The 12,328-nt window shown below is 44.2% G+C and overlaps 1 protein-coding gene across 6 annotated transcripts in view; it reads left to right on the forward strand.

The window, feature by feature from the left end:
- Positions 1 to 12,328, forward strand: part of PLXNB2 (plexin B2) — a 774,339-nt gene that overhangs the window by 663,587 nt on the left and 98,424 nt on the right. For all 6 annotated transcript variants that reach the window (XM_085653971.1, XM_085653975.1, XM_085653972.1 and 3 more), the window contains one exon: positions 9,790 to 10,017. In XM_085653971.1, coding sequence (XP_085510097.1) covers positions 9,790 to 10,017 — 228 coding nt within the window. The remainder of the gene's footprint in view (positions 1 to 9,789; positions 10,018 to 12,328) is intronic.

Here is a 12,328-nt window from a genome sequence, read left to right on the forward strand (position 1 = left end):
GTCCACTACGGCAGAGAATGGGAGATTTGGCTACCTTATAAGAAACTCCGAAAATACTGATGGTTCATAAGTGGAAGTTCCAAACTGAATGTGGAGTCATAGCAGTCGCAAAATATCCAGTCATTGATTATTTGGAGCTGAGAGGCCCAATAGTACATGCGAACATCAGACAGCACCATCCTGTCGGCGAAGTGTGAGTGGACGCAATACATTAGTTTTTAAATAAAATAGTGTGGCACAGACTGAAATTAAGATAACATGAGAACAAATAATTGTCACATGAGTTTTGGGCTGCTGAATAGCGCACATTGTAATTTGAGCAATGCAATTTTTGGGCTGGTGAAAAGCGCACCTTGTACTCGTGTGTCAATTATTTGTTCTCATGTTATCTTAATTTATTTACCTGACAGGAGCTGGTCAGGGGAACAGGGTCGAGACAGTTGGAAAAATATTGATTACATAATAGAAAAGATTATACTAATAGTTTGTACTAGCGGTGTGCAGGTTATAACCCTTTAACAGAGTGAAATTAGTCATATACAGTGTTTTGAGAGTGCTACTTAACTCATTGTAAAAATGACTTTTTGTGAGTAAATTCTTGCATGTTTTATTTAGGAAATTATGTTGAACCTTTACTTCCCACAAAATGGAGACCAAACCCTTTAGACCAGCAGTTCTTAACCTTTCGACTCCTGTGGTCCTGATTGGATCACTAATTGAATCTGGGGACCCCGGCCAAATACTATGTGAACCATGAAAAAATAAACAAAAATACAGAAACAAGCAAATGTCAAATACACAAATTATTAAATAATTTAATTTGCAAAAAGATGAAACAAATGGAAATTGAATGATGTAGCTTTTCAAAATGTGCTTTAATTTCTAAAAGACAAAGCAATATGCTAGATTCTAGCATGATCACCTTCTTTTTTTGCTCCTTTTTATATTTCCGATGCTTACAACTGAAACAAATGAAGAGTACATATTCGTATACCAGAGATATTAACGCATTTCTTCATTTGCATAGCTAAATGGCTTGTGATGAATATAGTAGGTAGGCTTTTAGAGTCCTTCAATCCTCATTGATTTGAATGTCTTGTTTACAGAGAAGAACAGACCGTCAATTGTATGATGAATGCATGATGATCAATGGAATATGGTATCCTATAGCAGACACATTGATTATTAAATAGTGGAGAAGCCTAAAATGCACCGGAAGTAGAATTCAGCGCTGTGTTCAACTTTGCTTGAAGACCATTGATGACATTAAACGTACGTCACTCGTTGATTGGGGCGTCTGAGCAGTAGCTGTTGACCACATCTCAGGATGACAGTGTAACGCTGTCATAGCAAGAGATAAGTAGCATTTAGTGTTTGAACAGCTATCATGTGGGGATACGAGAAGCACCCACACCTGCATTGGCTCAAGGTTTCTTTCAAACTTTGAAAGTAGCCGTGGCTCCAAGGGAAAGCAGATAGGTTTTGAAAGTATATCCGGCTACAGCCAACCATGCAGCAAATGTTTATTTGGGGGAAATAATCCACACTCACTTTCGTCTAACAAGAAACACCCTAGGAAAGTGTTTTTTGACATGGTTACCACCCACTTTTTGCCTGGTATCTGGTGCAACTTTGACTGAGTTTGTGCTGGGTTCCTGCTAACCAGGTTTGCAGCACCAGTGTTCTTTCCCTAAACTGATGATTGTTCCACAATTGGTACCCTTTTAGGATCTCTGGAAGTCCCTAGTAAGTGGTACCCCTGGTACCTAGGGCTTTGGAACTAAAAAGGGTCGCTAAGTGCTTCAGTACGAATCGTGACGCTCTAAGGGACCACTCACCAACTCATGCAACCTGCCATTGCAGCCAGCGTGTCTTGCTGCAGAGTAAACTGAAGAGTCCACATGGCACCATGCCTGCCAGTACTACATATGGCATAGGTAAGTCACCCCTACGGCAGGCCTTACAGCCCTATGCCCATCTGCAAGAGAGGGAATATCCCAGTGATATCCAAGTTCACCCGTAGATATTGCCAGTGCACAGGGACGCCATAACTAGTACATGAGCTGGACACTTAACATTAAAAGTTCCCCAGCTACATGATGGTTTTACTGTACCCCAAGGTGTTTGGTACCAAACACCTGGTCTTAATAAACCCACACTGCTGCCAGTGCTGGATTTATTAATAAATGCACCCAGAAAGCACCTTAGAGGTGCCCCCTGAAAACCTACCAACTAATAGTGTTTACTGGTCTCAACCAGCCAGCCACAATAGACTGGTTTCTGACCTCCTGCGGTGAGAGCCTTGTCTCTTGGAAGACAGGAACAAAGGCTGTTCTGGGCAAAGGTGTTCACATCTTCCCCAAACAGGATCTGCATACCAGAGCGGGAAGCTTCAAAGGCCCTGTCACCTTTGTTGTGCGACTCCGGCAGTCCACAGGCACTGACGAACAAAGTCCGGTCCACTGCCATGCAGATTACCTGCCTGACCGATGCCGCAGACAACCAGGAGAAGGTACTTGTGCTCTAGAAGGTCATATCGGTCTCCCCACTAAGTCTGAAGACACCAGAATCAACTAGAGCCATGCAGCACCAACACCCAGGGTTCAGGACACCCTGCACCAAACGCCAACAGCGAGAGTTCAATCCGGATTCTCACTGCACCAGTCAGCATCACTGAGACCCCCTTCGAGAGTGGCCCAGCTGCTCTGATTTTGCCCCTGCCAGCCGTTTGTCCTTGACAGTGAGGTGTGCATCTTTGCTCAACCAGCGCAGCTGACCTAGTCACTCAGCCCTAGGACTTGCCCACAAATGCCCCTGTGCAGTCTCTTTTCAAGTGACCCCCCTTCTCCATAGTGCTGGCTACCAGCTTCACCAGCACCCTGCTCCCGATAAAACCTGGGTGGGTCCTGAAGAACTGCTGGTAGTACTTTGAACCTTGACCCACTACTACACTGATACTAGAAGGTGAACCCCTGAAACAGACTGTACCTACCTTTATGCATCTTTGTATTTTCCTCCCAAAGCATATTATTGTGCGTAAAATTGGCCAGGTTTCGTGAACTGCGGATTATTAGCTGTAACATCCGTGGCCTCCTTGATAAAATTAAGCGGAGCGCTGTGCTCCGACAGGCCAAACGTTACAGAGCGGAAGTTCTGCTCTTACAGGAGATCCACCTACTGGGCACTAAGACACCATGCCTGGCACGATTTTGATTTGTGCAATCTTTTCATTCTGGGTTCACCAGGGGTTCCAGAGGCGTAGCAATTCCCATCCACCACGTCGTCCCCTTTGTTCACTGCAGGACGTGGACCGACCCACAGGGCAGATTCATAGTAATTTCCAGCACATTGTATGGGGAACCCCTTGTTCTGGGAAGTGTGTATGCTCCTCCCCCCCACCCCCCTTGTGTGGAACCTAGTGGAGTGTCTAACAACGCTCTGGACCGAGATCTGACCGGGTCTCACAATCTTGAGAGGAGATTGGAATGATGTACTTTGCTCAGCGAAAGACAGATGGTGCAGGGCGACCGCATGTGGTTCGAGAGTCCAGACTGCTGCCCCTGACTCAGGGGATGGGTTGGACGGACTCATGGGACATGAATACATATACTTTTTCGGGGTACATAAGTCTTTTTCCTGCATAGACTACATATTTATATCCACGACCCACACACATGGACTAAAATCTGCCGAGATCCTACCCCGGGCTTGTCCGTTCACACACCAGTATCTCCAACTGTCTTTAGACGCTAGGCACTCCCCATTCAGGTGGAGGCTCTCGCCATTGCTGCTTCGAGATGCACAATATAGACTGCATATCCGTACATCCATCACTGACTATTATTCATGCAACACAGGCACGGTTGAATCTCCGACAATTTTATGTGAAGCTATGAAACCCACACTTAGGGGGGCATACATTGCTTATTCCACTGCAAGGCGTGAGAGAAACTTCCGCAGAATGATGCCCAGCTAATTGACTTAGAACGCAGAAGCAGAGAGGAAGATGGGGCAAGTGTGCGCAGACACACAGCAAACAGATGCCAGTGAGCTCTTGGACGAAGCTCAAATCTATAGGCTAGCTACCTGTAGCCAGATCTACCAGTGGGGAGACCATTCTAGCGCCCTACTACACCGCTTATGCCAACAGACGCTCCGCCCACAGTCCCTCCCAAGTATATGGGCCCAGGTGCCGTGGTACTTATGGATCCATCGCAGATTGCGCCTAGCTTCGCGGCTATTTTACTGACCCCTATGCCCCCCCCGGTTAATCGTGTATGTAGATATCATCCATAAGTTCATTGAAGAACCTCTCCAAAACCCCCCAGACTCTCTCGGACACTGTACGGAAGGCCCTAGACGCCCCACTGTCGATTGAGTTACAAAGGGCATCAATAGACATGCGCTCGGGCAAAGCACCCCGCCCAAACAGCTTCCCTTGTGAGTGCTTCCCAAAAAACTAGTCTCAATTAATGGAACCATATCTCGCTGCTCTCTATGCTGTGGTGGATGACGGCTGCTTTCCACCGGACTGGCGAAACGCGGAAATAGTCTTTTTTTTTTAAGCCGGCCGCCACAACAATACCCTCCATATCGCCGGATCTCTCTTTTAAACGTCGAAGCGAAACTCCTAGCTAAAGTAATTGCCAGTCGCTTGGTTCCACATATTACAGGACTGATCCATCTCGATCAGGCCGGCTTTATGCCCTGTTGCACCACACGACACAATATTCGTCATGCGCATAATGCCGTTGCTGCCGTAGACCGACTTGAGGGACCGGCTGCACTCCTCCTTGCAGATATTGATAAGGCCTTCGACTCGCTCAGCTGGACATATCTCTTTGCTTTGTTCAGCCGCTTGAATATTGGCCCCCACCTGCTAACTTTAATATGCCTATTATATACTGATATTACAGTGTCAGTCCGTGTAGCAGACTTCACTTTGGGAAGCTTTATCATTGGGCGGGGAACTCCCCAGGGATGTCCCCATATTTATTTGCGCTGGCCTTGGCTTCCTTGGCGGTGTGGGTGAGTGTAGATGCTCAGGTTTATCCAATTTGTGGGGTCATCGGCTGGGCAATTGGTCGCGGGAGGTGACAGTAGTTCCTAATGGCTTCAAATATCTGGGGGGGTTCCTATCAGCCTCTCAGTCACTCTCCTGGGACAGGAATTTGGCCCCATTGTGGACAGACGGGAGACCAGATTTGCTTGTGGTCTTGATTGCCACTGTCCCTGTTTGGCAGATCTGCCATATTTAAAATGGTCTTGTTGCCCCTCCTGCTGTACCAACTCCAGAACCACCCATACTCGATATGGCCGTCATTGTTCCGGCAGCTAAATGCAATCCTTGCCCGGTTCCTTTAGGGTGGCGGGACAGCGCGAGTGGCCTCGAGGGCCTGCTTCCAGTCCACATATTACGGCGATATTGCCATCCCTGATGTTCGGGCATATCATGCTGCCTCCCATCTTATCATCCTTAATGACTGGTGGTATGGCGATAGGGGAGACCCAGCACATGCAGTCGAGCCTTGGCTGATGGAAGCTGAGCCACTACACATGGTCCTTTATTCTGGTTGAACACTTAAAGAGCTGCCACCTGCGACCAGAACGGTTTTCGTGACTTGGAAACGAGCACTGTGCACAATGGGATGGTAGGGTAGATTGACTCGGGGAAACTCCTCTGTGGCATAATGTCCGGCTCCCTCAACTGTCGCAATTGACTGGATTTTGGGGTTGGAAGGCTATCAGGATTGATACGGTGGGAGCAGTCATGCATGACCGAAACTTAAAGTCCTTTCAGGAACTCCAGACAGAATGCGCCATGCCCACATCACAATTCGACAGATCACTCCAATTTCGGAATGCCCTTTCCCCATTCCTAGCACAACAAGCGGGTATACCAGACTTCAATCCCATAGAAGCCAAAGTTTTTATGGGAGAGCTGGGGGACCATAAAATAACCCAAATGTATCGTACACTATTAAATAATTGCCCCACTACACTAAACAAAACTCGGGACGCGGGGCAGCTGGATCTGGGTCCGCTGGATGAGTATGATTGGGTGGAGGCGGTGGAATCCCCGCGCAGTGCGGCGTTTGCGGCCCACTTGCGTCTTATCCAATTTCAATACCTACATCGGGTTTACTGCACCAGGCACAAGCTCTTGCGTGCTGGACTGGTTGCCTCCCCTCACTGTCTGCGCTGCGGGGCCGCCGAAGGTACCTTTTTCCATGCGGTATGGCAGTGCACGACCCTATCGAAGTTTTGGAGGGCAGTGACCACGAGCCTATCGGAAGTCTTGGGATGGAACATCCCATTGTCGCCACGATTGGCCATGCTCCACATCACTGAGGAGGTGGGCGGCAATAGATACAAGCGCCACCTGTTATTTCTAGGCCTTACGTTAGCTAAACGAGATATTGCCAGGGCGTGGAAAGCTGAGTCCCCGCCATCTGTTGTAACTTGGAAAACAGGCCTAGATTTTTCTATGGGTCCGGAAATACCCATCTTTAAGGCACGGGGCTGTCCCAGAAACATTTTAAAATATGGGCGGACTACAGAGGGATATATTTAGAACCTACACCTTCCATTTCTGCTATAGAGGAATTGCTGGGATGATCGTATTGGGCTGTGATTTGGATGTTGATCATACCTGTTGTCAAAATGGTTGTCTCGGACCTATTTATCCCAGACCTACTTGCTTTCATTGTAAGGTTAATATAGCATTATTTGTGTTAAAAAGCTATTGTCAATTCTGTTTCTTATAAACGATGTTATCATAATATTGAAAATGTTGAGATCAGTAGTATCGTCAAATACTGTATAATACTGGTGTCTCTGGAGGTGCCAGGGTTGTACCGCTTATCGACAATAAAATTAAGTTGTGGGAAAAAAAAAGTGCACAGGTTTAAACCTTTTACTTACCTGCGAATAGTTTTATCAAAAACTGTAGTTAAATTTGAACAAAGTTCTTGAGTTTGAAAGATATATAAAAAGAAATGTTATTTTTCGAATTTGGCCTCGGATTTATTCTTTGTTTGTGCCTCATTTATTGCCTGTGTGAGTACAACAAATGCTTAGCACTACCCTTTGATAAGCCTAACTTCTTGCCCACACTACCACAAAAGAGAGCGTTAGTATTATCTACTTTAGCCTCTGTAAAGCAATTTGGGAGCCACTGGACTCTCTGCACTGTGTACTTCGTTTTAGTACACTATATAGAGAGCCAGCTTCTTACACAAATGTATTTCACTGAAAAAAGGAACGGGTTTTTGAACAATGGACCATTTCTAGCTTTATCCACCAGGAATTTGCACTCTTGAGTAGTGAGTTTCCCTTGTAGTTGGCTGCCTATTTCAGCCTTCTCAAGTGTTCAGTGTTTCGCATTCGATCTCCAGAATGCCAAATGGATCATTGACTGTACAGGTTGCCTTCTCACTTTGCTGGTTGACTTTGTGTACTTGAGCTGTTTGTATCCAGTTACAGTTGCAGTTTTTTCTTGCAGCTAGATGTCTTTCACATGGACCACTTGTGACAAGTTGCCTTTCCTAGGCTTCCCATGTTGCTGACTGCTTTCCACAGTGCTCTGTAGTTGTTTTTTTTTAATTGCCTTTCTCCAGACTGTGTATGTCCATTTCCATCCCTTTGCTCAGGTTCAGTTGGTGCTCAGCACTGTCAGTTCTCAAAACCAGGTTCTGAGACGGGTCTGTATCGGGCTCTCCATGTTCGCTCTCGCCCTCAGCATGAACATTTATGACCTCAGTGAGGCACCACCCTTCCCTGGCCTTTGATAGAACTTTGAGGAATCTGCTTTATGTATATAGCTACAATCACAAGCTATTGTCTTTGGGAGAGGCCTGGGTAGTTGTCAGTGCCTCTTTTACACTGTGAGGTTGTATGGGGGCATTGTGAGGTTTTTGGCATCGGTAATGTGTTACACTAGGTTTTGTTGTGTAGGCATTTGGGTGAGCACTGACGTTTTCTGGAGCCTTGAGGGTTTATAGACACACCATAAAGAGTGCTTGATGGACGTTGAGAGGGTCTCTGTAGGACTAGATGGTGAGTTGGGACAACATAATTGCACTCCACATAATACCACTCAACATGATTCAACACCACATAATTACACTCTACTCAATGACACATAAATGCACCCCACATAAAACCACTCTGCCACATAGCAACAATCCACATAAACACCACACCATGTCACACAATTCCAATCAGCATAATTTCACTTAACACCACACAGTTCCACACCACACAATTCAACTCCACACATTTCCACTCCACAACACATAATTCGACAACAAACCACATAATTCAAATCAACAACACAATTACACAACACACCATTTGCATCCAATCCACACCACAGAATTCCACATCAGGCCATACAATTCCACAGCACACCACATAATTAAACTCCACTACATACCACTCCACAACACAAAATACCAACCCACATATAATCTCACTCCACATAATTCCAGTACACGCAATACCACATAATTACTATCAATTAATTCCACTGCACACCATGCCACATAATTCCACTACTCAAATCCATCCACACCACACAATTTCACAACTAAAAATTCCAATCCAACCCACATAATTCAACTCCACACCACATACATCCTCTCCGCTCCATAACACACAGGCAGGGGCACTGGAATTATGTGATTTTGCAGCGATTTTCGCATAGCTAAGATTTATCGGATTTGCCACATTATCAATCTGCTGCATAATCTTCAGATTTTAGCACAAAAAAAGGTCAAAAGTTACTAAAGACCCAGACAAGTTTAATGTGCTGCATTACGTTACATAATTTGCCTTTTCTTACATCATAAATTACTCAACTTTGCTGCATAATTTAGCCCTTCCCTGCCTCATAATTCCAGTGGGCCTTCACATAGGTAGAATACAGTCATTTACAATGCTAATTGCTCGAACTCTGGCAAAAGTGAGACCTATTGGTTTTGCCAATGCTTGTTGTTGGTTCGTATGAGTGCTTCAATTGAGATCGCCAATTGTCCATACTAGACTGTTTTGAAGCACTTGTGCTGCTCTCACTAATCAAGTTAAGTGTACCAACTTAATTTTTAGCCTCCAATTTCAAATGATTTCACCTTTACAGAGAATGCTAAACTGTGAAATTTTCCTTTTCCTTTTTGTGTTTATGTAGTTTATTAATCGGCTAATACTTACTTTTCCAAATAGTCATGGACTCCGAGTAGATGTTGTGTCCCAAAGTTAAGAATTTCTTCCCTAGACCATCCTGTATAAGGGCCTAGAGTACCCTCCTCACCTCTCCCCAACATCCACACCTAAATTCCTTCGGTACATTTTGCATTTTCTTCATTTGATGGGGGTTTTGGGCAGAAGCAGACACTGCACCTTAATGGATGCTTGGGGGACACTACCCTACACCCAGTAATATTTTTACCTTGTATGTATTTTTTTGGCTTTAATTATTTCATTAACATGATGCCTTTAAACGTGAATTCTTTTTTTCTCTTTGCATGGAATTTGTGTATGACTTAATTTAATGTGCTCTCTCCCTAATGTAAAACTGGGCAATTTTACCTTGCAGCATATACAGCGTCATGTCAATGTGGCACAATTTTGTTTTCTTCCAAGGAGGGTGGACATCTTGCTCAGCACCAAGTGCTATGGAATTCCTTAAATTGCCTTAAACCTGAAGTAATCAAGTCTGGCATTGCAGGATTTATAATCTTTTGCTGTGTTCTCAATTTCATTATATGCATATTTCTCATTTTTTTTAAGATTACAGAAAAAAGCCTGAAAAGGATCAATGACACCACGCTTGTATTCTCCACACCTCAAATTCCTGAAAAATGCCAGAACTATAATATTCGAACACTTATCAAGATGGATGGGCATGAGCAATTGCTGGAAGTAAATGACACACCCTTTGAGTATGTTGCTGATCCCACATTTGAGAATTTCACTGATGGAATTAAAAAGCAAGTGACTGGAATTATTTATGCAAAGGTAGTATTTTGTTTCTTCATGTTGACGTAAGCTGCTTTTAACATAAAGATTAGCACGTGCTGTGTCACAAACACTAGTTAACTGAATTTCCAGAAAACTGTCCTTTCATACTGCCACTAAACCTAACAGTCTTCCAACTACTGACACATACAAAATGTAAGCAATAAATCAATAGAAAAAATTATTACAAAGAATAAAAATCTTGGTTCACATTCTCACACATGATTTCTCTATTTACATACATTCCTATGTAGGAGAGTGTTCTCATGAAAAATAGGTTTAGGTCCTGGCATTAGCTTGCCATTTTTGTTTTAAAGAAACTTCTGAAATAATACACATACATGGAGGATTTCAGTCAGCCCTCTTTATCTTGGTTGGTGTAGGGTCATTTGCATCTTTATTCTGATCTCCACAGCAGTCAGCTTAGACTGCTGTCATTGTGGGGGACGGCAATTTGTCTTTGCGCATGTGCCTGAAAAGTCACTTTAACTGATAGCAAGTTGTGGGTCAGAGTGCCCTTTTTAGCACAGATTCATTCTTTTCCCCTCCTAAAAAACTAATAATGTTTTTTAGGAGTACTCTGCAGCATCTTTGATACAGTGACTGGGCCGTTGTCATGACCTCAAGCCTGCCCTATCCTGCAATGTGCCATTTTTAAATGGGCTTTACAGACCCTTCAGGATATTGCAGTCTTCGATGGCAAATGTTTCTATAAGAAAAAACAAAGGTTGTGGCACAAAACTAAAAAACCAATTGTACACTATTTTTGCACCAAACCTGTTCTTTGTCCGTCCTGGAGACACGGCCAAGCTACATTCCATAACCTGGATGAGGCTGCAGCAGTACCATGCCTCCGACAAGAGGAAGCTGTAGAGTCGGATATCTGAAGCCAGAGCTCAGATTTCAGCTTGAAAGCTGCTCACTTTCAGATTGCTACCTTTCCAGTGTCGATATGCAGTTAACAGGCCAAAGGTCAGATAAATTAGCTGATGAGACGGGGGATGGGGCGGTGGGAGACAAGACCGCAGGGATGGTGGGTGTCAGAAGAGACCTCGGTAAGAAGAAACTCAGGCAGTTACATGTGACGCAAATCAAAACTATACTCTTCGTAATAATGAGCATATAGCAGCACATTACCACTATACAGGACTATATATAGAGTGCAGGGTCAGTGCGCAAGAGTCGACTACTGTAGTGTAGTTCCTATATCCCTGATAGGCTCTGCGCATTGGAATAATATACACTATAGTTTTAGGACTGAGGTCAGTATGTCTCTATCGAGTACATTAAACTTAATTGCTTGTGTGTGCCAGCTAACTCAGAGGTCACTAGAAACTTCTCGAATAAACAAGAAAGGATTAGATTCTGACCACCTCATAAACATGACAACTTTGTTTCCCTTAGAGTCGGAACAATCTCAGAACCGTGGAAACAATAGATAAGTTTCACTCAATCGTGCATGCTTCATTTCTACAGTTACATAGAAATAGAGAGATGGGCGTTTCAATAAAAAGGGTTTATTGAACAGTCTTATTTCTCGTGCAAGAGATATGAACTGCTACAATCGTAAGACAGGCTGCGAAGTTCAATATGTGCGGAGTTAGCAGTAAGATAAAATAATACTGGAATAGCATGGTTTGTAGCTATGACATATATTAATTAAAATACATACATAAATAACACAGGCTAAAATGTGAATACTCATCTGATGCTTCTAAATTGTTCTACCCCAGTGTACCTAACCTAAGTGCAGTACGAGGTAAGAAGTGGGTGCTGTTTTCTAAAGTATAGCTAGCTATAGTTTAGTTTTGCCAAGAGTTGCCAAAAGTTTCTCTAAGTTCTAGTCTGCTCCATACCTTAGAATGTGCGAGGTTGGAATCTCTTTCTGGGACTCGATATCTAACACCCCGCAAGGAGAGTCGGAAACACTGGAACTGGATTCTCTGCGAGGAGGATGACAGCGTCTGGTCAGTGCATCAGGCTGGAACTCAATCTCCTTCCGAACTTGCCATGGCGAACTGCAAGTAGGCAGTCGAGCTGGACCGTACGGGAACCGTGGTTTGCCAGGGCAAGTGCAGGTATATTTATACCTTGAAGGTGTTCAGGAATGCCTATATTGAAGTAAAAGTCAGGCATCGGAACGTCATGAAAGAACCCCTAAAGAATAGATGTTCATGCATAATAATGAGTTCTTGGAGATATCCAAGCAAGGGAAATTCCTGAAGGCTTAAGAGTCAGGTTTTCCAAGAACTCGTTGTGACGTGGATGGACGGATATAGGCGACCATGCCTGTATTTGGTTAGCATGGACA

The sequence above is a fragment of the Triturus cristatus genome, chromosome 4_1 (genome assembly GCF_964204655.1).
Source record: "Triturus cristatus chromosome 4_1, aTriCri1.1, whole genome shotgun sequence".
Classification (NCBI taxonomy): Eukaryota; Metazoa; Chordata; class Amphibia; order Caudata; family Salamandridae; genus Triturus; species Triturus cristatus.